Here is a 25,345-nt window from a genome sequence, read left to right as displayed (position 1 = left end):
AAAAAGATACAATTTAAAAAAATCTTGACACAGGATGACTCTATCATGCAGGAAAGTGCTATTATCGGCAATGCAAAAAGCAATCAAATCATGACAGAGATACCACTGGAGCGTGCATTTCACATGCAGCAAATGAAGGGAACCATTCTGTGCAATGTGTGTTATATGTTTGGTTCTAACAAGTTAAGCCTGTGAAACACCATATTATAAGCAAGACGGTGGGATGCATTGGCATATAAAATCTGATGGGCTTATCATTAATACCCTGGGCCAAACATTCTTGACCATATAGTTTAAGGTCAGTTCTATCCAAGTGATTAAGCAAGTGGGCTTAGTTCTTAGCAAAAAGGGGGAAGAATGGTATAACATTTTTGAAAGTAAAAAATAGACATCTACCAAGTTGAAAAATTGTTGATCATATTTCATAAAGTAAGCCAAGAAGACATTTTAATTTCTGCAAAAGTTGAGCATATGTATAATTATGGTTTGTAGTTGCACATGCTGACAGTATCTAGTAAGATCAATGCCCAGGAGACAGTTCCAGTGTCATCCTTACAAGTTCAAGCTGCTGAAGACTACGGATTTCTCTTGGTAATGGCACTCGCTTATTTGTTTCCTGCACATAAGATTTATTAGAAGAAAACCTCAATATATTTTCTCAATGACTTGGCAATCAAGAACTACAACATAAACATATATTTAAAATTTGAGTAAGACCACTAGACCTCTTTTCTTGTCTCCAATTCAGCAAGCTTAATATAAATCTCAACTAATTGTTTCATCTATCAAACAAAAGAAAAAATTATGTCAAGCCCAAACATATAAATTTTAAGCTGATAGGACAATATTCAAATAGAAAAAGTACCTGTCCTATCAAAGCACCATGATAAGTAGATAACTCACTCAGGAGATTTTCAGCTGCAAGTTTTTTATCCATATCAACAATAAATGAGTTTCTACTCCTTTGCTTGTCTTTCACACGATCACCGTTTGCTAGAGCAAGAAGCTGATGGAACAAAAATAGCAGCACTTGCTAAATGAGACTAAAGAACCAGTTAATCATTAACATTTATTTACCATGACTGCAAAAGATCAAATTATAGCGTGAAAACAACACTCTAAATACGTACAGAAATAATAAAATTGTTAGTCCAGATCCATCTTCAAAAAACTGTCATACGAACTACATTGAATATTAAGAAAAACTAGCATATATTTTGTTAATGTTGAATTACTATGCTAATGGAACAAAATAAATATACTGATAATACACTCACATAGGACATGGTTGAAGGTTTTGTTTTTTTTTGCCAACACATCAAAACATCAAAGAAATGTTTAACTTTAGTAGCCAACTCAAACAAATTTTTCAAGAAGTTAGACTTACAATACAAACATATCAGCCAATATGATCAATGTGCAACACTTTGGAAAAGATACTGATTGTTGATGATGTACAGAGATAGGCCAAAACGTATGAATAAAACGAAGTTGAATTCGTGAAAACCTGCATGCATTCTAAATCCCCATTCACTCATGCAAAAAAAAAAAAAAGAAATGCAAATGAGGATAAAAAGACTTGTGAAACATAACCAAACAAGTAATAATAAATTTGCCACTGAAAATAAACTTGATTAATCACCTGAAAAATAGTATGATACGGATGATCAATGGCCATTTTCCTAATGAGAGAAACCAAAGCGATCTGCATATTGACTGGCTTCTTTAATTTAACAAAACCTAAGATTTGCTCTAAAAGATACCCCTAAAGAAGAAAATCCTATATAACCTGAAAATTGGTTGATCCTTGCCCATCTTTAGAGCTACCAAGTCTTGAAGCAATCTGATAAACCAATGGTATAAATTTGTATGATTGAACCTGTAAACCAACACATCAATTAATTTTAACAAACAACCCAGTGGTAAATTATGGATGAAGGAGCTAATATCAAGTCATGCACTGAAGAAAGCTCCAGAATTACAATAGGAAGGAACACGGCAGAAAGGAAAAGCCTCAGGCCTTGCCTCCTTCAGTGTGCTAATCATCTCTTCCACAACATTCTGTCTGGAATAGAAGTTGAACCACAACGAAACTAGCCGAAACACCTGGAACATATAGTTCTTATAAAATTGAGCAATTACTTAATCATACTGCAAACTAAAACTAAACCATCAAAGTACATCAGAATATTAATCTATAAAAGTAATCATTTCCAGCCATTTATTTTGAGGCAAATAATCCAAGTTGATGGAGCAAACATGATATGATGATTTCCATCCAGGTAAGGCAGGAAAAAGGAAATAACTACAATAGCCAGCTCCTAATATGTCTCTTTTCTAGAGAGAAGCAATCTGTTGCAAGAATTAAAATTTCGTACCGTACCGAAATTTCGAGACTTATTCGGTATGGTACGATACTGTATACCAAGCAGTATATTTCGGTATACTGCTCGGTGTATATATATATATATATATATATATATATATATATATATATATATATATATATATATATATATATATATATATATATATATATATATAAACCTCTGGGTTTATAAATTATATATAGATAAAAAAAAATTGCGACGTTGCCTCCCTTCTTAGGTGACATCGCAGATAAAAAAAAAAAAATTGTGACGTCACAGAAAAAAAATAAAATCTTCGCCTCTCTCCGCTACCACTTCTCAGGCGCGTAGATGAGAAGTCGCCGACAGACAAGGAGGAGAGCGGCGATCTCCAGGTTCTCCCCTTCTTTTCCTATTTCTTTCTTCCCCTTCTCTCTCTTATTTCTTCTCCCTCGGTCACCGTCGACGATAACGCCTCAATCAACGACGATAATGCCTCAATCGTCGACGATAACGCCTCAATCGACAGTACGGCTCGGTAGCGAGCGGTCCATGTACCGGTCTGCTGACGGACTGATACGTACCGCCCAATACGGACAGTATCATTCGGTATTGCAGACCTTGATCTGTTATATGCAAATTGTTTTGTCCACATTTAGTTTAGGAGTCAAGAACAGCAATCCGTTGCTCAAACTAGTACTACTGCTGCAACATCATACACGATCAATTTACTTTTATTCCCATAAACCAGAGTCACATAATTATTAATCAAGAAATAAGCAATAGATAAATATTTTTCACCCAAATACCGGGGACTCCCACATAGTCTTTATAATGTTTTCCAAATAGGTCTAAATCATATAAATCAAGTAAAACCACAAAAAATTATCTGGTAAAGCACGTGCATCACACACACAAATCTCCACTTTTACCTCAGAGTTACTACCTCAAGCCTCCTAAGATTTACATGGGCCTTAAAATTAAGGATACATGACATGATAAACAAAACCATAATAATTACAAGTGCAAGGCTAAGAACCACAAAATATGTCATGGGCATCCAAGCATCAACTGTAAGCAGAGTTATAGCATTAATTGTCTGGCACTCAGAGATCTAAGTCACATTCTGCACCACATCAAATGCATCTCATCTTTATGTATCACAAATGACCATTAATGAGACTCGCAACTGGATGATCAATAAGCCCCAGAAGGGAAAAGCTGTCAAATTCCTCCTACCTCTAAACCTTTTCTTAATTGCTTTTTCTCAACCTCCTTTCTTGCTTATCAGTGTCATTTAATTGCTGCCACTTACTTTGGATATTCATATATTGAGAAGAAGCGACAGTGATTCCTACATAAAGTCCCTGGAAAATCCAACCTGACTACCTTAAGTGTTTGGGACTATACTTATATTCTGTTGCTAAGTAATTCTTAGATTCAAACCTCCTGCCTTAACCTAGATATATCTGCTCCCAGTAATCTTGATTTGGTCATCTTACTGCTTATTTCTCGCATTGCTGGCCAAGTTGAATAGTCTCATTGGGATTATATATCTTTTTAACTGTGCTGAATCTTAGTTATTCCTAAGCTCATTAACTACTTGAGTTGTCAAAATTCTGTGTGTTTTGAGGACCTTTTCGTTGATGGATTCAATACTAGTAACCTGGGCTTGAGAATTTTCAGTCATGTAGTTGAAGGCCCATCTACATCCCATTATGAAGATACTAACCTAGTGATTTGGATTGCAACAATTAGTATCGAGGCAGAGAATATCATAGGTGTAAACCTGGAATCAATGCAAGAACAATTAGTATCGAGGCAGAGAATATCATAGGTGTAAACCTGGAATCAATGCAAGAAGCACTTCATGTCCCACATTGGAACAAGGCCCTTATGATTGTCTATAGAAGGAAGATGGGGCAGATAAGCCACCTCATGACCCACTGTCATAGTAAATCAAAACTCCTCTAACCACATGGGTTAATCACACTATGACATGTTGAACCCCGTTTCTATTCCATCTTTTTTTTTCTTCCTTTTTTTTCTGTACTTTCATTATCATCATGAAACATGTCTTAACAGGCTCACATTTTAATTGGTTATATGAAAAATATAACATAAGCAGTGTATCTAGTATGAGATAACATATAAAAAAATTCATGATTTGTGACATCAATTCAAGATTGCAAGCTTTTCGCCCTTTTGAAAAGGAATTTTTTACTTTGAAAGAAGCTTCAGAAATCAGCATGAGATCTTGATCGGATTATTAACTAATCCATGGCTGAGCTTTGCACCAAATGTGCACAAATTTTCCAAGCCATTTGGTTAAAGTAACTATCAAAATAGCTATGGTGGTCAACAAGCTACATTCAATGTACTTTCTCTTTGGTGTTAATGAATTTGTTGGCTACTTGAACCTTAGTGAATTCTCAAAGTTGTCTCCTTGCCCTGTGAAGTCAACCTCACTTAAAAGTTGATTATCTGGAGCTTCTATGAGGTCCTTAATTTGACTTAGGCCAAATTCCTGTGTAAGAGAATGAAAAGTCAGTAAAGCATGAATCTTTGTGTATAGTGATTAATCCAGAGAAACAAAAACAACTGAGGTCAGATTTTAGTTAACAGCACTTATTCACGAAATAGGTCTACATGATAGTCTTCAGTCATCTAAATCTAGTTTTAGTATTTGAGATTTGAGAAGTCAGAAAAGGAAGAAAATCAAAAGAAAGTGGCATCTATTTTGGGTTGATCCCATTTCCTTAGTTTGTCGCGCTATATGGAATGAGAAACAAAAGAGTTCGCCAAAGCCAAATCAAAGACAACCCATATTCTTAAAAGACACCACCAGATGGTTCATTTTCTAGAAATTTTTTTCATACTAAAACAAGCACCCTTTCAACAAATTTCTTTGCAGAACCAATCAGTCATCTGTAAAATCTCCTTCAGCTATCATTCATCAGTCAAAAACTCCTTAAGCACCTTCCTTTTCAGCCAAAAACCTATTTTCGAATTAAAAATCCCTGCAAAGATAAGTTTGTCCAATCCATTGTCTCTGATAACTACAAAAGCTTTAGATCCGAAGCTACTACTGCAAAAGCCACCTATTGTCAATTATAAGTGCATACCACTTTCAGGTCATATTTTCCACCTATGAGAAGACAACGCTGATATCCTTTCAAAGCGAGGCCGAGGAAGTTGTCTCTGTCATCCTAGCAAGATGGAGAACAAGATAATTAAATCACATTTACACTAATGGGTCTATTATTACCAATATGCATGAAATTGAGGCCACAAAAAGACATGATCTGATCTTCTCTAAAAGTGAAGAGATGCAAATTTTAATAAATAGTTGACCAAGAATGATAGCTTACTCTCAACCATGCATTGTCAACAAAATTAACTGTCCTACATGTTAGAATTACCATAACACAACCATGCATTGTCAACCAAGAACAAGGATTTCAATAAGCAAACCGTTCAGAAGTTTGACAAGATGCATCAAAGTTTATAACCATATTGGCAATGCCAAAAGTTTATACTTCCTCACCCAATGCCAAAAAAAGGAAATTCTTAATTTATTTCATTTTACAATTTGTTGCAATTGACACACCTGAGTTAGACAAGAACCAGAACCATGAATGCTAATGGCATGTGGAATGCCAGCAGTTAGATATTCGACCATCAAAGAGGCATATCATGGCTGGTAATACATTTGTTTGTAAATGCCTTTTGTTTTTTCTGATGCAGTATACTTCTACATTTTCAACTTTACATACTTGTTAGTGCTTGGAAAATCATAATTTTAACACAAAGCAAGATGTGAATATTGACTTGGATTGGGAAAGTAACATTTATTAATTCATAATTTGGGCATCTATCATTTTGGTATCTCAATCAACATATGATACAATATCCAAGTCAAATTAGGAGTGCTTTTGTATACTCAATTCTGACAGAAAACATTTCTGAAAACCCAAACAGTAAGATCGTACCCAGTGTCCAAGGCTCCTACCAATGCAGGTGTCTATGGAGGGTCAATGGATGCAGCATTACCGGAGTGATTGTTTCCATGACTCAACAATGATCTGTCTAAAGTCTAAACAATGTATTCAAAATTATTGACATTTGACCATATTAAATTACTTTGCGTAGGCAAAGTAATTTTTAGTGCATTATCTCATATTTCGCAAGTTATCCAAGTCAAAGACAAGAAGTAGCATGGTCAAAATCCCCAAAAGTAACCCAAGTTGTGAACCTAAGTGAAAGTTCAAAAGCACTACTGCAGCCTCCACTTCTACAATATAACTCAAGCTGAAATTCTCCAGAATGCTTCAATTTTTAGATATTGGTGTATACTTCTAGTTCCATAGCATAACACATATTCTTCATCTCACAAATCATTATGTATTTAAGGTCATCTAGTTTAGTTGTCTATCTTGTTAACCAACCCAATTTTTCATATATTTAAAAATTCAATAAAAAATAACCTACGATTGTGAAGTAAAGAATATACCAGAAATAATTAAAACAAAAAAAAAAGCATAGATGAGTATCCTCAATGTGAAGAAAATTTTCCTTGCAGCATTTATTCAAGCTACCAAATGCACTGTACTCTTTTTAGGTATTAATAAGATAAAAAAACAATCTTATATGAAGTAACATAGCAACAGAATTAGTAACATACATGCAATTTTTCAGCCTCTTCCCTATCCATAGTAAGTTGTTTTTGCAACTCTTGTATTTTGGCTGAGTAATCTGTTTTTTCGCCCTATATAAAAAGACAAGAATACAATGAAATAAACATTCACAAAGAATAGGACAATTTCAGATTTACCTATCCTACAGATAACCATCTCATTTAAAGATCAAATAGAATAATGAGGACATTTAGTATGAGGAACATATTAAAAAAAATGCAACATTAGTTAGTAGGCATGCTAAATGGATTACTCAGCTAATACTAGTATACTTACTTTTGAGGATCTTTTTAATCTTTTGATAAGTGCATCCAACTCTCTTGTCTGCATAAATTGCTTAATTTGTCAAAAACAAATCTGATACTGAAAAATATAATGTTGTTTCGGGCAAATACCTTGTGTTCCCTCAATCGCAAAGCTGCTTGCCATTCACTAGAGGCTAGTCTTTCTTCATAGCTCTGAAACAGACTATCTGTATAGTGTGCTAGATGGTAGTATGTCTGACATTGTTTAGATATATATTTTTCATCTGTATCCTTGCTTAACTCTGTTAGTTCCACCGAATGTTTCAGGTACTGCTCTAAAATAATTCTAGAACTGCATGAAAGTCAATGTCATAATAACTCTAGGGCTAAAGAGTAGAGAATGATTACTTAAAGTACATAAAACTGAATATTACTTGCTAGACCGAGTTTCAGCCAACCACTTCCCAACCAATCGATACACATTGGACATTTCTTCTCCCATTGAGTGGTTTTGTAGAATATATCTTGCGAGATTGATAGCCATATCATGCCGACCTTGAGCTTTTAAAAGTTTTGCTTCCTCAAGCTACCATAGTAGTATTAAAAAAGTAACTTTTAACATATAATTTTGAAAACATTCAAATGTAGACATATAAAATGGGGTTAAAACATCAATATGACAAGACAAATGAAGGTCAGCTCAAAGACCAAATTATCAGGTACTGTGCCATCATTATTAAATCAGTATGGCATAAATCATATCAACCTTCGAACCCCACTAGCAATGGCATAATCAGCCAGAAGACCATGGCCACCAACATAAAATGGTTATCCTATGAGGAAGTTTATTAAACATTGACTTAGCTATATGCTACAGAAATCCACCCTAATAAAACTGGATGTTTACCCTAGTTGATCAACCGGAGCACTAATGGATCAGGAAATCAATCACACAGACCTCATTTACACACTTAGCATTAGAATACAGGAATGTAGGAAAAAAAGTACACAATACTTGTTCCAGTTGCCATCAATATGGTCAAAACCTCAGGAAAAAATAGGGAAGAACGCAGGTATGTAGGAAAAATAGTCATTGGGCATGTTAGCAGAGACAATCTCAGTTCAATCAGGTTGAGATTCAATCAAATGGGACAAATAAAAAAGAGGAAATCATGCAATGTGCACCTTCCTAAAGAAACCTCAGGTTACTAAAGAAACCTCAGGGGAAAAAGACGACACAGAGAAAAAGTAACAGTTAAAATATAAAGCATGAGTTGGATATAAGTCACTGCAAGATCAAAAGTGTAAAAGACATGGTGCTGAATATGTAGATTAGCACAGGATCTGAAGTATATGAAAACAGATCAATGGTCAACATTACATATAAAGATCGTAAAGCACCACAATGAACAACCATAATGAACAAAGTAAACATTCAAATGTCCACAAGACCTATGACACAACGAGAATGTGACAGGATGCAATGCAGATAGGTATTTCACTATAGAAATGATGAAGTTCTTAGACGAACTATATTGAATACCAACTGAATGAGAATATAAATTAGATAAGATTGACAGTGCATAAATAACAAGATAACAGGAGAGAAGACAATTAAAAAAATACAGCAAAATGGTCCTTAGTGAAAATAATTGGCTGTTGCATTCAAAATATTATGATGCACTACAAAACAAGGTATACAATTTTGAATAATACCGCTCATACCAGGCAGTATGCACCGGCCCGCCAGTTTACCGGTACACGGATCGTCCGTTACTGGACGGTATACATATATATATATATATATATATATACACATATATATATATACATATACATATATATATATATACATATACATATATATATATATTTTTTTAAAGCGACGTCGCCCCTTGCGGGAGAAGGAAATATATATATATATATATATATATATATATATATACCGAACGATATACCGCTCGATATACAGTATCGTACCGTACTGAGCAAATATCAAAACGTTGGTACGGTATGATATTTCAAACCTTGCTACAAACTACAGTTTTTAAAAAAAAAAAATTGTGTACCCTTCCATGGAAATAAATTTGTGATATTGGCTTTTGTTTCATCTGACAACAGAGTTGCTTGAGCTCATGCAAAGAAGCAGCAGCTAGGGAGAACCTGGAACCCTGGAAACAAAAATTGAATGCTACATAATACAAGACCAGTGTTTAAATGGCCAAGAAATTGGATGTAAATGAAATGGTAACCTTACGAAAAGTGGAAGCAGATTCCAGCAAATGTTCTATTGCACATTCTGTGCAATCTAAAATGTGAAGCAGAACACGCCTAAAAGAAATGAAAGGTTCGAACAAATTTAGATGTAGCTGTGTATGTCTGAGGATAACACTCCATTCAGCATTAAGCCAGCCCAGCTACATCAGAGAATCCAACCATCAGTTTCTAAGCCAGAGAAAAAGAACCATATCTACCTAAACGTTATGACATTTAAGTAAGTCAAAAAATTCAGACTGATAACCAAAATTGTAAATAATTGAATATTTTATTGATGTCAATCAATTGTCATGAACTCAAGTTATTTTTGAAGAAAGTTGCAAGCAAAGCTGGCAGCAGACATAGCGATGAATCAGAGAACAAAAACCTGGTCTTTTTCAGGAGTAATAGGTGCACATGCTATATCAGTGATCTTTGGGTAAAATGTTGATACTTGATGGGATGACATCCAACGAATATCCCAGGCCACACCAAGATGGTCCAATATCTGCCATTGGAGACAACTGTTCAAGTTTGATGGTTGTATCAATGCGAGAAAAAAATATTATGTAATAATCTAGGACCTGAAGTTTCACTATTGTTGAATGGATATATTCAGTACTTTCCCTGCTTGCACTTGCGATAGACAGCACAAGCTCCTAAGACATGAATTAAGAGTTTGTTTAGCATCTTGAAGAATTCACAGAACACTGGCAGATAAATATGACAAGTTTAGCTTTAGTACCTTCTTTGAATCTATAAGTTTTCCATGGAACTCGCTGGCATTGCCCTCGTACAAGGCTCTTAAGCAACTATTGAACGAATAATAGAATCTAGTATTAGGTATTGAAGAGAACAAAATGCTGACATTCATCGAAGTGCTAAGCAATTAGATTTAAAACAGAGGTTTTAAAAATACCAATTCAATACCAATTCTAATAACTTACTGGACTAGTATGATCTTGGTATACCGACCCATATAGCATAGGTTTATTGAATAAAATAATAAAAATATCAACAAATGTACTTATACACATTTCAATACCAATCCTTGGTTGTAATGTTTTATTATATATTGTACGATCAGTATTTAAAACTTTGCTTGGAACAAACAAATACAAAAGACATTACAGAAAACCATGAAAAATGACCTTAAGACCCTATAAATGACTTTTTAGTCATAATGTCCAATGTAACAATCTACAGGAAGAGTATTGGCGTCACAATAAGGTTGTTCTTTTGCAACTTGAGTGACTAAGATTTGTTGCTGACACATTCCTTCTTGAGGGGTAAGGCCATGTATATTGAGCCTCACCAAACCATATAATGGGGAAGTGTTGTGCACTAGGCCACCTGTCTTTATGATCAACATATAATCTCTTTTACAAACAGATCACAAGTAACTTGAGTTGCCACAATGCAAGTGCAAGCTAAGATTCAGTTGAGCAAAAAAATCAATATAATAAAAAAAATTACACCAACAAAGACTTGAGTATCATCCATGCTGCATGCATTGCTGTTTAAAATGTGTTTTTTTTATCTTAATCTTGTGATTGGATTTGCAAAGAATTTTAATAAATTTTGCTTGTGAATGCCCAGTTTCAGATATCATCTGCCTAGTCACATCAAGAAGGAAAGAAAATATTATAATCCTAAAATTAAGGTAAATTTAGTTGCATTTGAAGAAAATATAACTTGTGTGGTTAAGCATATGAAGACTTAAAAGGTTAGCACCTATGCAAGTTCTCATTGAATTGACCACTACTTGAAAATTGTGTAGAATATGGAGGACTTGCATCTCCGCTGACAAATGAGAAGTCCCAATTTCCAGACCTCCAAGCGGCTTCATACTGCAGAGCTTAAAAGAAGTATCATTAGAAAAAAAAAAATAAAACATCATAAAATACAAGGCCATGAGCTGACATTTGATGAAACAGTACATAAAGGAAGAAAGATTAGATACTGATTCTGTAGTCTTGTCAACCTGCATATCAGCAAATTCAGTATCATGTTGCAAGCAGCCATTGGAAATAGTCAATCCTTGGCAATATACGTCCAATACATGAGTGCAACCAGTTTTCTGCAATGATCTCATCAAACCTTTGTATGATTTCCAACAACTCCTTCCTTCAGTGGCATGAGAAGAACTGAGTGTGTCATCTACAGAATGCTTTCCTGGGCCAATTGAAGCTGATCTTACAAGCAAGTCATAATACTCCAGAGCTTTACTCCAGTTTCCCTCATGCTCGAATGTAATTATCTGTGATGTCAGCTGCAGCAAAAGAAAGTAAGAGCAGCATTGGAACAGAAGAAAGCACGAGATGCCACTTATCAAACATTTTTTTCCTTGACAGCTGTCAATGAAGTTACAACTCACAGTTTGACTAAAGAATAGTACGTTGCCACAAGGTTATAGTATTTGTTTGGATAAGAAACAAACAACTATTTGGCCAAAGCAAAACCAAGGAGTAATCCGGAGAAATACGCAATCCCACAGGTTGAAACAAGGAGAAATATGGAGCCTCAACACTAGAACAAGATAAAAGATAACTGAACTGACGTGAGCATTTTCAAGAAATTTACTTGGATCTCGAACTTATGCAATGTCACATGACTGCCTTGTAGCAAATCTGATTCCTAATATTCAAACTGATGAATCCTAAAATTTAGATTCATGATCTCATCTGTCTTAAATAAAATGAGAAACATAGCACCGCTTCATCTTAATAGATCCAACAGATAGAGCTCAAAACCTTAAATAGCAGTTGAATGCAAATAAAATGAGAAAAAGTTCGTTTTAATAACTTTCTGAATCTTCTTCCAGATATAGACTTCAACAAGTGTTTTTTGTTTTACAAAAGATATGTGTATACATGCATATATATATACACATATACATACACACACCTGCTACCCTTAATCCTGAAAAGCTTGCTTTTTCCTTGAATCTCCTCGAGAATGAAAATATATCAGCACTAGCATCAGTTTATGACTAGCCCATGCCCATGGTAAACATCACAACTTTTGGCCTTATTTAACAACAGGGCTCCATGTTTCATGGTATCATCTGGAGAAAGATTTTGAACACCAATGTGCAAGAAATGTACGATACTGACGCATCACAGAAATTTCGATACAGACTTACCAATTCATCTTCACCAATGACAACTGTTTCATAATCACTGATGGACGGAGGGGAGAGAGAGATAGATAGACATAAAGAGATATCCTACTAACAGGATATAAAACATACATGACTCACTTTAGCATGAATACTGACCTGATTTGATTGGATGATTCCATATATACTATCAGGCTCATTAATCTGTGTGTATGCAGCCATAAGTAGGTCGATATGTGAAGGCAACTGCAACCGCATACAAAAAGAAAATTCACCATGATATGAATTTCAATAGGGATAAAAGGAACATCCTATGAAATTAAGAACTTCTACAGTAAAAACTAACCAATTCTAGTTGTGAGAAATCAGGACATCCTAATTGAAGACCATTAAAGTGTTCTTCACACCAATGCTCGACATACATAACTGCCGTGAAGTATGATCCACAACGCTGCAAAATGGAAAAAGGGAAGTAAGTTAGATAAAGCAGAATACCTGATAATTTGAAAAAGCAAAAGCAAATTTTACAAAACAACAGACATAAATAAGCCCATGGAGATTGTGGCTTGTTATTATTGCAACTCTGATAAGTCTATCTATTTAAATATAATCACCAAAAATTAAGCATCCTCAGCCAATATCACATAGCACTAAAAGGGTTTGAAGTAGCAACATTACAGGTGGGTGATGTGGGTTTATACACAGACATATACATGTAAATGCATGCATGTGTATGCAGATAAATATGTATATGCATATGACCTAACCAATCATAAGTTGTTATCCCCTATCCTCAATTTGAGCTTACACTAATGTCATGAATATGTGCGTCTGTACAAACTTCACTTATTAAACAAACTTTTGGGCTTTTGCTTTTAAATCTTCTGCTTATTGTGCAAGCCTTATACATGCATAACAGGAGTAAAAAGAGATACTTACAATTGCTGCTTTAGCAACCATAAGATAGTCGATTGAAAGCCAGTACACCTACACAATTTACTTGTTAGCATGGATAATATAAGATGAGAAAACAATTGGTGTCATGAAAAGTATAGGATGAGAAAAAATGACAAAAATTGATAATAAGCTAGGTTGACATAATGTGAATATCAACATTTGTGCAAAGGATTTAACTATTGATTCATAGTGTACTGAAAGTTATTATTATGCCAGTGTGGCACAGAGGTAAGCTCGTGTAATGACTAGTTGGCTTGTGCTGCATGCTTAACTGACATTAGTCTGGATTAAAGGCCAGAATTTAACACTTGAAATGCCACATGCAAACAATGCTTGATATTGATACTACAGCATGGTTCACTACATCCTAGCACATGATAAGTTGACTTGGTAATTCAGCTAATGAAAGAGTGGGAACAAGAAATTGAAGCATGAGATTTAACATAGAGCCCCTTACATCATTCAGAAGAACAAATTTATACCTCTTTATTCATATTACTTGTACTAGTTTCCAATTCCAAATATAGTGCACCTTAAGCACCTACAGTCGTGTTTAACTTATAAGCGACAACAAGTAGGAATATGTGAAGAACATTAAACTACACTATTAAGGTACAAGCAGGAAAGACTACAGTTGAAGCAATGTGGTTATAGCACCAGTCTACAAAAGCAATCAATATATGCCAAAGCAACCTCATCATTATCATGATCATCGAGTAGTTAAAATGGCAGTTTCCACATGAAGATCAGTAATCAACAGACTGAGCAGCAAGTATAGAGTATTTTTGGTTCTCTAATTTGTTTGCAAATTTGCATCTAAATCCTTGCAAGGATAACAATCACATAATGCATGAAAGATAATGCATAAAAAGTCATGATCATAGGGCTTGCAATTCAACAATGATGAGCATCTTTCTCAAAATGGAGGAAGATTAGGAATATAAATAGAATCACTTGAATTTTCACCAAAACCGGTTCAAATTGGCCGATATTTATGAATTTGGGCATGAACCAAGATGTGGACCACCTCCCATTTGGGGTTCGTATCCGGTCTATACTGCACTTAGGGTTTCTCATGCATGGCTGACGCACCAAATTGGTCAGTATTAATCAGTTCAGACATGAATCAAAATGCGAGCAACCTACTTCTGGGGGTTCGATCTGGTTTTATATATATATATATATATATATATATATATATATATATATAGAGAGAGAGAGAGAGAGAGAGAGAGAGAGAGAGAGAGAGAGATAAATTACAATACGTTTAGGTTTTCTCATGCGTCGCATATGCAAGACTCAGAAGCAGCTACCACCAACTGCTGGACCAATACTTCTCCTCTCTCTCTCACTCTCTCCTTACTGCACACCAGCAGGAAATTGCATACTGGCATGCCATGAACCTAACTGGTCTGACCAAGAAGTGTTACAAGCCCAATACCTGAAACTGCATTCCAAGTTGCTACCGTGCAAGCTTCAGTATGAGCAAGAAAAGCTTAGGAGAAAGCAGCAGCTTACAAGCAAGGTTTGTAATACTGCCCGTTCCAGTTCTATATAGTCAGTATTTACAGGTCCGACAACCTGCTGCATGTGGACCAGGGTAAAGATAGTATGCCTAGTACAAGAGTTGTATCATCCGGTACAGGACCTATACTGCCCAGTATGGGCTGGTACAGGACAAGGACAAGACAGTTCCTTGATGTAGAGCAATACCAAGCATTTAAATACAGGTTTGATATTGGTTTTAGTAACCTTTCAGACCGGCATGTTACCAATATGTTAGGCAGTGTATCAACCTAAAGATAACAAAAAAATAAATATGAATGAAATATGTACCAGTTACAAGCTAAAAAATTCAATACTTGTGCTTGGTCAGTCGATCGATGCCAGCATTTGACCGAACCAATGATGATTGGAAGCTATAGAAGACTGAAGTTCAAAACCCAAAAAAAAAAATCCTTACATCTTAGTTCAATAAGTTTACAATCCTTTCAAATACTTCAATTTTCCCAAGAAAAACAATTAGATATTTCACTAAACAATTTTCTTATCCATCAAGAAAATGTAAACCACTCGATGAACACCCTTGATGTTGCATTAAGACCAATTACACAAGTGTTTTACTTTTACAACACTTACCAATTTAGTACTGAACTACCTTGAGGAAAATATGAATAAAAAACTTGTAGGCCTTTATTTTCAAAGGCATCGTTTACTTTGTTACATGCTCATGTAATTAGCACAATGTTTGGTTCTCATACTTTTCATTTGTAAAACTCAATAAAATAAAATTGGAAGTCAAAGATGAGGCATAATCCACATTAAACCTCAACTATAGTTAAAGAGCAAATTCTCGAAGTCAATATGATCCTTCCAAATGTTTGAAGATCTTGGTAAGATCTCGTAAGTCACGACTTCAAATTCCCAAAGTCTAATTCTTAGAACACCAGATCGCTTTATGCACTAGGGCTTGCGACTTCCGAGCATCTTCTATATGTTGTCAACTGCCCTGCTGCCCTTGATCTTCGGTGCATCCCTCCCACCACCCCCCGCCCCCCTCTTTTTCTTCTTCCTTTTTCCCCACCCTCTCACTCTATCCCAACAAAGTGTGTCAATACATTGACCGACACAAGTCCAATATCCAAAGTTGAAAACCTTAAAAGTTAGATGCTATATTGATCTAAAATTTCTTCTATTACCTTCTACCGAAAGCATATTATTTCAACAAGACAATGAATTTAAAGAGTTGAAATATAATATGTCTATTTTAAACTAAAATATATATTTAATAAATGGTATTCGAAGCATACATGTGGAAGAAATATTACATAACCAAAAACCAAATACAAATGCAACTAAATCTTTAATATATGGAAAAGGGAGTCAGCAAAAAGCATTTTTTTTCTAAAAATGGATCACCTTTTTCCATGAAGACATTGACAAAGAAACATTTGGAGAACGATATTTTGATATTTCTGATATGCCACGGGTTTTTCCACCACTTGAGGGTCTGCCATGCTGTAAAATCATAAGAATCTTTAGTTGGTTTATCTTCTTATCTTAATTATATTCAAAAAGATAGAGGTATATATTAGTTTCCTGGTATGCAATACCGAATGGTATCGCCCAGTACGGGCGGTATGTACCGGTCCGATGACACACCGGTACGCGAACTGCTCAGTACCGGTACAGTGCTACAGTATTATACTGTAGCAGTACTACAATGCTACAGTGAGAAAGAAAACATATAAAACTGCTCGGTACGCCCTGGTGTACCGCTCGGTACGCCGGTACTGTACCATACCGAGCCAACCTCGAAATATCGGTACGGTACGGTACAGTACGGTATTACATACCTTGATTAGTTTAGTTGCCTTTAAGATATTCTGGTTCATACAATTGCTTCTAATTTCTTAGAGTTCAAGAATCTGAGCATTCCAAAAACACACTGTACCATTAACAGCTAAAAAACCATTTAAGCAAGTAAACGTCTGAATGTCTGTGTAAATTAAAAAGAAAACGATTGCAAAACCAGTCAATCTGTAAACTTTTTTCTTTTAATTTATCCAAAGATTGTAGCATCAGCCTAGAATGTGTACAAAAACATATAGAAAATATTGGCTTTAATGTGCAATTTGTTGGACTGCATTAGGCAAGCAGTAGGTACTCAAAATGTTCATGTTGTTGGACTACTTTAGGCAAGCAACAATTAGATCTCTTAATCATGTAGTTGGAATTCCACTTAATCCAGGCCCCCAAAATATATAAATGTGGATAAGAACAACAATAAGGATTTAAATTTTTGATACAATAAGAAATTAGGACTTGACAGGGGCACCAAATACTGATAATGATTAATGTACTGATCCAATACCAGCTTCAGTGACCTATTAAACTGCAAGTTGATTGGTATCACAATTGACAGTATACCGACCTGCACCTCCTAATATCATTTAACATGATTTAAAAAATTAAAAATGAACAGTATATACTGGAATCAAGCTATACATCAGATATTGGTTACCCTAGTCACAATGGAGAAACCTTGTCATTGCCAAAGGATACCCCTCTTAAAATGGTCCAATTTAAACCTTATATATAATAAAAATCTAGAGAACATCACTTCATTTGCCCTAATAAAGTTCTTATATATCATTGCATCCATACCTTCACTGGAGTTGACAGAGAACCAGCTATTTCACTAACATAAACAGATCGAAGTTTATTTAATGCATCTAGCATAATTTGAATTGACTTAACCAATCCATTGGATTCACAAAAGATGTTCTCCTCAACCTGCAAAACAGAAGTATACTGTGAATACCCATATCAAGAAAACTTCCCAACAAAAAAAATTTCATACCTTTGCTGAGATTATATCACAAAGTAGAACATCTGAATGGACACTTCGCGCTAGGTTCACCAAGACATTTGGAAACAAAAGCTCGGCAATCTCATCTTTTAGTAACACTAAATTTTGGCACAATCTACAAATTGCAAGTAAAATATATTTTATTAAAATTTTAAATAACAGTAAAAATTAGATAATGAACTTCATACAACATTAAAAAGATTATAATAATGAAGTCAACAAATACATACCTTAAAATTACATCATCACAATGATGAATGAACGAGTGCACCAGTGAGCAGACCCACATTTTGTAAGTTTTATTGTCCGTCCTCCACAAAGAAGAATCTTCCAATGAAACTATCTCTGTTGAACAGACCAAAAGAATGATTTATATGAGGATCTCATTAATCAATTATTGAAATGACACCACATTTAATACATCTAGATTTAGAACAAAGTATTTAATTAGACAGTAAACTTTATCATATGGTCTACCCAAGATATGAAATTAAAGTCATTTTTTTTAAGAAATAGAGACAATATAATTCTTGAAGAAATAGGGACATGAAGTGATCAAGGATATATTACTTGATGGTTTGCATTGCTAAGATCTGAAGAAGCCAAGTGGATGTTGATTAAACTAGCAAATAATTGCTACAAGTGAAACCACTACCTTTATAAAAATGATAGCTAAAATAAGAAAGGTCCGATGATTGCATCTGTGCACGTATTTCATAAACAACATCAAATTAATCTATCAATTACTTAAAGCAGCATACAGTATCATTCTCAAACAAAAAGTCCATGAATATCATAAGTCCATGGAAGTATTCAAATATATCATATTGATGTATGGAGGTTAGAAATTATCAAGGGAAATTATCACACTACTAGTGAAAGGTGATTTTAGTTTTCCATCAAATAAGGTTCTATAAAATCAATTTTCTGAATAAATAGGAGGCAAGTCAAATAAAAAAAAAACTCCCAAATTACCATGACAATTTTTTCCCAAATCTAAGAGTACCCTTTCTACAAGTTCGAGATTAACACCCTTAGAGTGAACCTGCACAAGAAAAATGAAAGGCATAAGCAAGCATTATAAAGAATACCAATTTGATCAAACAATTAAATGAATACGTATTAAGAATAATAAATTGATATCAAAGAGTTATAAGTAGACCAATATATTTGGGTTGTTAAAACTAGAATTACCGCAATTAGAGACTTCTCATAAGGATCAAGAGATAACAATGCAGTGTAGCCCTTTTCAGTTGAAAGAATACCCTGGTTGCACAGATAAAAATATAAACTTAGCTGACAATATCTTATAGCACGGTGGAAGAGGAATAATCACCTCATGGTGACAACAGTTGCTCAAACAGATGTCACACGAGATTTAATTTCAACTGAAGTATAAAGTAAATGCAATGGAAAAGAAAATAGGTTGGTATGAAATGCAAGAAGCTTCTTAACTAAAAATTGAAGGCTTACGTCATGTTCATAGCAATTGATAAATTCCATGCAAAATTTTTTCTGTTTTTCTCTCATTGACTATAATTTTAGTTATACCTTTTTAAAAAAAAAGTTGCTCAGTGATGTGAAATTCCTCAAGTGAACACTATAGTGATTGGCTTAATTACAAAACCTCTGTGAAATTAATGCCATTGTTCCACAATAATTTATCAAAGAACAATTGAGGTTTCTAAGAGTATTCTGATCATAATTTGTTGACTGGATTCTAAGAATTTGTACATGGTTTAACCATTCAATGGGAACAATATGGTACCAGTATCCCGTGTAGCACTCTAACATGTTACACTCTAGTTCACCAGAAAAGAACAAAAAAAGATATTGTATCAATCCATATTAACCTATATGATCCAATATCAATCTTGGTCAGACCACTAAATATTGACTAATACTTTTGATCCAACAGGCACTTGAAACATTGCATCAAGGCATCATATATCCGTTGGATTGGTACATGCCAACTAGCATCTCTCAGTCCGGCCAAGTAACAGTAAAGGAATGTATAGCTCAATGTAAATAAATATCAGTTTATATTATTTTTTATTATTTTATTCAATGATATCAAGCTGTGCCAATTGGTATACCATCAGGTAAAGCAATACTGTACCAGTCTGACATGTTACTAGATCAATATTCAAATTCGCTATGCATACCATAAAGCAAAATAAGCTCTAAAATTGATGCAAATTACAGCAAAAATCAAGCATGCCAAAGCAACATAACAAAAAGATTATTGGACACATCAATGTCAGAAATTACTTATGAAAACTTCACAAGCTTACCCTCAATGTTCGTGAAGTTATGTCCACAGTCTCGACAGAATCATCTGCTAGAAATTTCTTCAACAATCTCAAAAGATAAACCAAAAACTCATCTGAGTCCTCCATATTGGAATATGACCTATTTGCCTTCAGGCAAACAAGGTTTGATGACAGAAAAGTATGATTTTGACTTGAACCATTTGGCAAATGGAAAACAACACGACAAGGATCACCTATTCCAGCCTGCATCCAAAATTAAATGATAAAAGAAAAACTTAACAGAAAATACACTAAAGACACAGATGACTTCGGAGAACCTTAAACGTGAAAGGTATAAATCATCACTAACCCGAGAAATGAAATCAGCAAGCAGTCCACTCATAGTGCTTGCCTCATTTGAGCTACACAAGTCAACAAGCACCCAAACAGCACTGACAACATCTGGATTATCATTCCAGCAGGTTCTCTCACATAATTTTTCCATATCATTTGGCCTTTTCTCAATAATTTCACCAGCGAGCAACCTTTTATGCAGGTTTCGGAGACTAAAGCAACATATCACAAAGCTTATAAATTTAGATACAATTTAAACTAGAATAGAAGGACACAGAAACAGTTTATCAGTAGTGAAAGTCTGTACCTCCATAAAAGTAGGCCCTTTGGAAGGTAATAAGCTCTCTTTGCAAACTAGAAAAACATATAGATCATATAGAGTAAGCCAATATGACAATTAAAAGATGGAACAAGAATAATAAAGGAAAATAATTGCCTTCAAAAAATGATCCCTTGCAGAATATGTCTTGCAGAGGTCATTATGAAACAGCCGTATTTTCTTCAAGCAATCAACCTCAGGGAATGGTTCCAACTCCTACAAAGCAATGACATTTACAAGGTGGTTTTCAAATGAGTACATAATAATTTCTCAGGAACCATATAAAATTAGACATTGATCTGACAAGAGCAATAAATACAAAATTCATGTGGAAAATAATAAAATTAATTTACATACTCTGATGTAGCCTAGAAGTAATGGGTCAGCATCAACAGTCAGCTCATGAAGTAAAGATATCACAGCTGGTGGAGGAGGAACTGCTTTTACATTCTGAGATTCAGAAGGAATGCAACAGGCTACCAATTTTGAAACCAAAAACTGCAAGAAAAAAAAATGAAAATGCTAAGAAGGCACAATTAAAGTGCTAAGAGGGCATTATTAAAAGAGAAATCTAAAGAAAATAACCACCTGAAGCTCTTCACCAAGCACATTGTACACATCTTTGGTTGGTTTAGCTTTAAATGCCTTCAGTAATGTGGAAAGGATAACACAACACTGTTCTTGCAGGGGTTGACTTCCAATTAACTGCCCAACAATATTGATAATATAGCTGAAAAAAAAGGCTAAAAATTGATCATCTCCAAAAGTCATAGCAGACGATGATATAACTCCAGAAAATAACAAGTGTATAAGTCCAAACACAAGCAATGAAACCAAACACACCTTAGTCAAAGCTTGAGGCTTCACAACTGACCCTAGATCTAACCTTTTCTCCTAAAGAACAATAAGCATGTCTTTTTCCAGGGACAATATGTACCTCTATTCATTTTCCATTTTGTATTTCATGCACAAATTTCAGAGCCAACATGTAGATTGGATATGCTAAAAACAAAAGGTACTATCCTAATAGGTAGGAAATTACGAACAATAACAACTGTTAAACTCCTCGGAATTGTAAAAATTAACAACAACTAATTTTCCCATGTAAAAATTGAGTTTGCAAAAATTGTATAGTATATTATGACACTAGATATAGATAGAGTATTGAAATACAAGTGAAATTTCATGGATAATTACATATTCCACGAACATGGCAGATATAAAGTTTTGAGCAGAACCAGTGTACACTTTAAAATGACCTCGAGACGGACCTACTTGAATGAGTTATAACTTACCAAGCAATCACATATCATCAAAATTTTAGTGAGGCAGTTAGAACCAGTGTACACCATACAGAATATCTTAGTGCTAGGCTTCTCTATGATATCATAAGATCTGCCAAAAATCAACAGAATGAGCCACGGATTATCCACAAATTGGATAAAATCAAGTCATCCAAGAACCACATCCCAATACTAAATGTTGGTTCTTGATCCAACATCAACTGATATTGGCAGTACACCAAGATTTTAAACCTTGCCTTATATATCATTGTCATGATGATGTATTAACATTCATATGTCTCACGACTGGAAATAAGTACAAAAGGACCATGCATTGAGTTGAAAACAATGTGCAAAACCCAGGACATCCCCGATTCCAAGCAAGTCCATAGGATTGACCAATGAAATACAAATTGTAGAAAATGTTGCACATAACAGGGAGTAAAACATATCCAAAGCATGTCATCACATTAACAAATGCAACAAGATGCAACATGTAGCTATATCAAAAAGATTTTTCTACAGATTTTCAATCCTATCTTCCTCAATCTGGACAATAACATTAAAAACCAAAAAGGACATGAACGCATTTAAATAAATTAAAAAACATATTACAGAGAAAACTGATTCAACATTGGTACCAAAAAAAAAACCAAAAGTTAACCGAAAGAAAAACACTGAAATATTAAAAAAATCATGATACCAATAAAATTTGAGGTACTATATTCTTAGTCAACATGCAAACATTATTAGGCACTGAAAATTTCTCTCTATTAGAACATAAAATAACAGAAGGATAAATGTCAAACGCAAGAGGCACTTAGATGTTGAAGATTGGAAATTAAAATACTTACTAGGAACTGCTAGGATTAGTAACCCTAGGCCCTATGATATGAGTAAGGACCTCAACTGCAGTTAATCGATGACAAATATGCCGAGAATGAACAGCAGCACTTATCTTGTAATGCATCTCCAATAAAAACTGCATAAAAGAAAAACAAATTATATCATACTTCAGAAAAAACACAAAAGCATATGTCAAAATAAAATTACCATGAAAATTCTATCGGCACGGAAAATGTTAATTTTGTCAATAATACCAACAGTAATGGGATGATCATCCCTGAAAATGACAAAGGGAAATTAAAATAACAAGCCTTATGAAGTAGACAAATGAAGGAAGAGTAAACAAAAGGAAAAGCCTAAATAATTATACATCTCCAGAAAACCATCAACAACTGTTTGCACTGCAAGAACCACAGTATCCTTTGTAAAGAATGGCAATTCTGGATCAACTGAGCAGGATGAAAGTGACAAAAGGAAGCTGACAATTGACACCTGAAAAAAGAAAAAAAAGGTACATAAACTTGATCGAATAAATTTGAATTAACTTTTTTTCTAAACTCTTGGAATAAGAAATTCCTGGGGTGAAAAGACATCTTTTGATTGAATGTACAGTGCATAGACCAGCATTTGTAGTGATATGATATGTAATGCAATGTAATATAATATGTATGCAATGTAGTACAATATGTAATGCAATGCAATCAACTTAACCGACAAAAATCAGTAGATTTTGAAGTCCTTTTTCTTCTTCTGGAGCTTTCAAATCAACTAGAATGCACTAAACCAGCCAGCTCTCATTGGGTTTGATGTAGGCCATCTTATGACCTAACATCAAAATGACCTTTTATGATAAAAGTATTTATATCAGGCACATCATATATTCTAAATAAAAATTAGGTGATACCACAAAGTATGCTTTCCCCAATTCCAGTTGAAAAGGACCTCCAATGGAGAACACTAGGAAAAATATTTGTAAAGTAAACTAACACTAAGAATAATGCACCAATGAAACAAGTCTATAAAAATAACTTCTAATCCTCAAACTGTTACTGTGCATTTCAGTTCCAATATCACAAGTGTTAAGGGAAGAAGTTGTTGATGTCCTAACCAACCCAATGTGGTCCGGGCCCTTATGCACGGGGTTGTCCAAGGTGCCTCCAAGGCGAAAACATTGAGCTCCCGAGATGTCGTCTGCACGAAGATTGAGGTCAGGAGAGATTACACGACCCGATCCCTCCGACGCCTAAGTTAGTAACCCAAGGTATATGAGTGCTGCGAGCACTCAAAGAAGGTAAAAACCCACATTTCATTATCTTGAAGACAAGCCTTTATACCTCGTCGTAAAAGGGTAGAATATTTCATAAAATATTTTGTAGGAAGGTAGCCTCTAACTGCCTCCAACAGCCTCCCCTTAGCCTCTTGTCCACGTTGTCATGGTCAAAACTCTAAACAGGGTGTTTGATGTAATGCTAATGTATATCCGTATCTTTCGATTTTGTTTATGCTTTGTACAGCACGTAAAGGGTTGATAGTAGGCTTAGTAGCCCCATTTTCTTTGGTTTTGGTGGTCGCCTTAGGCTTACAAACAAAGGTTGTATAATGTGGGCACTTGTGGGGATTTCGATCTGTAGTGGACCATTTTGGACCCTTTGTTGTCCAACCGTTCAGAGCTTGTGAAGTCTGTTTGTAATTTGCATTAACTATAAAGTGTTTATTGAAATGATTGGTTGTGGATCCCGAGTGAGATGTTTTCTCTAACTCGTTTTCTCTTTTGTAGGTCCTAAGGAACCATAAGAGGTTTAAGAGAGGTTGACCTTTGCGGACGGACATGCAATGGTGCCACACGACTTAGGCAAAACCAGCTAAGTGCATGACATATAGTATCAGAGTGGGACAATCACATATGGAAATACTTGACATGCAAACGTGGGGGACCTAGTGAGGCTGCATTGAAGGCAGCCAACACGCGTGACCGTTTGGGAAAACGGGCATGAAGATGTAGGGAAAAGGAGTCGCTCAAAGGAGCGAGCGTCCGAGATTGGCATTCAGAGGAATGGCCAACCCTTCGCACAAGAGGCAACCACGAGGACAAGCAAGCTGGGAAGAATACATAGCTCACAAAAGTTGGGATGGTTGAGTTCGAGCTATGGCTCGACGTGGCAACCATACTTGATGGTGCTCGAGACAAGTGAGGCGCTTGGTAAAGGATGAGACCATGCAAGGTGGAATGGGTTGTTCAGCGATCGAAAGAGTTGTGCAAAAGCTCACAGAGGTGAAGGGAATTGCTAACTCGAA

At 35.0% G+C, this 25,345-nt stretch overlaps 1 protein-coding gene across 11 annotated transcripts in view; it reads right to left on the bottom strand.

Moving 5' to 3' along the window:
- Window positions 1-25,345, bottom strand: part of LOC135582627 (serine/threonine-protein kinase ATM-like) — a 67,924-nt gene that overhangs the window by 6,459 nt on the left and 36,120 nt on the right. For 10 of the 11 annotated variants that reach the window (XR_010487601.1, XM_065112097.1, XM_065112100.1 and 7 more), the window contains 36 exons: window positions 23,421-23,542; window positions 23,258-23,327; window positions 23,059-23,186; window positions 21,510-21,651; window positions 21,279-21,419; window positions 21,039-21,137; window positions 20,910-20,956; window positions 20,619-20,814; window positions 20,291-20,512; window positions 19,191-19,262; window positions 18,972-19,041; window positions 18,227-18,341; window positions 17,988-18,111; window positions 17,792-17,920; window positions 16,544-16,642; window positions 13,607-13,654; window positions 13,014-13,118; window positions 12,827-12,913; window positions 11,531-11,818; window positions 11,281-11,396; window positions 10,292-10,358; window positions 10,131-10,205; window positions 9,935-10,054; window positions 9,543-9,707; window positions 9,360-9,461; window positions 7,725-7,876; window positions 7,441-7,642; window positions 7,322-7,369; window positions 7,033-7,116; window positions 5,474-5,557; window positions 2,026-2,106; window positions 1,790-1,879; window positions 1,643-1,705; window positions 866-1,006; window positions 726-782; window positions 557-616 (listed from right to left, as the gene is read on the bottom strand). Coding sequence is in view for 9 of the 11 variants with exons in the window: in XM_065112097.1 (XP_064968169.1) it covers window positions 557-616; window positions 726-782; window positions 866-1,006; window positions 1,643-1,705; window positions 1,790-1,879; window positions 2,026-2,106; window positions 5,474-5,557; window positions 7,033-7,116; window positions 7,322-7,369; window positions 7,441-7,642; window positions 7,725-7,876; window positions 9,360-9,461; window positions 9,543-9,707; window positions 9,935-10,054; window positions 10,131-10,205; window positions 10,292-10,358; window positions 11,281-11,396; window positions 11,531-11,818; window positions 12,827-12,913; window positions 13,014-13,118; window positions 13,607-13,654; window positions 16,544-16,642; window positions 17,792-17,920; window positions 17,988-18,111; window positions 18,227-18,341; window positions 18,972-19,041; window positions 19,191-19,262; window positions 20,291-20,512; window positions 20,619-20,814; window positions 20,910-20,956; window positions 21,039-21,137; window positions 21,279-21,419; window positions 21,510-21,651; window positions 23,059-23,186; window positions 23,258-23,327; window positions 23,421-23,542 (4,011 nt within the window). In the remaining 2 variants the exon portion in view is untranslated. Of the gene's footprint in view, window positions 1-556; window positions 617-725; window positions 783-865; window positions 1,007-1,642; window positions 1,706-1,789; window positions 1,880-1,982; window positions 2,107-5,473; window positions 5,558-7,032; window positions 7,117-7,321; window positions 7,370-7,440; window positions 7,643-7,724; window positions 7,877-9,359; window positions 9,462-9,542; window positions 9,708-9,934; window positions 10,055-10,130; window positions 10,206-10,291; window positions 10,359-11,280; window positions 11,397-11,530; window positions 11,819-12,826; window positions 12,914-13,013; window positions 13,119-13,606; window positions 13,655-16,543; window positions 16,643-17,791; window positions 17,921-17,987; window positions 18,112-18,226; window positions 18,342-18,971; window positions 19,042-19,190; window positions 19,263-20,290; window positions 20,513-20,618; window positions 20,815-20,909; window positions 20,957-21,038; window positions 21,138-21,278; window positions 21,420-21,509; window positions 21,652-23,058; window positions 23,187-23,257; window positions 23,328-23,420; window positions 23,543-25,345 lie in introns of those variants that run through there. The other variant, XR_010487602.1, reaches the window with a different exon arrangement.

This window comes from Musa acuminata, chromosome BXJ2-6, assembly GCF_036884655.1.
Source record: "Musa acuminata AAA Group cultivar baxijiao chromosome BXJ2-6, Cavendish_Baxijiao_AAA, whole genome shotgun sequence".
Taxonomy (NCBI): Eukaryota; Viridiplantae; Streptophyta; class Magnoliopsida; order Zingiberales; family Musaceae; genus Musa; species Musa acuminata.
The sequence above is the reverse complement of the archived record's forward strand: the minus strand, read 5'-3'. Positions and strand labels throughout refer to the sequence as shown.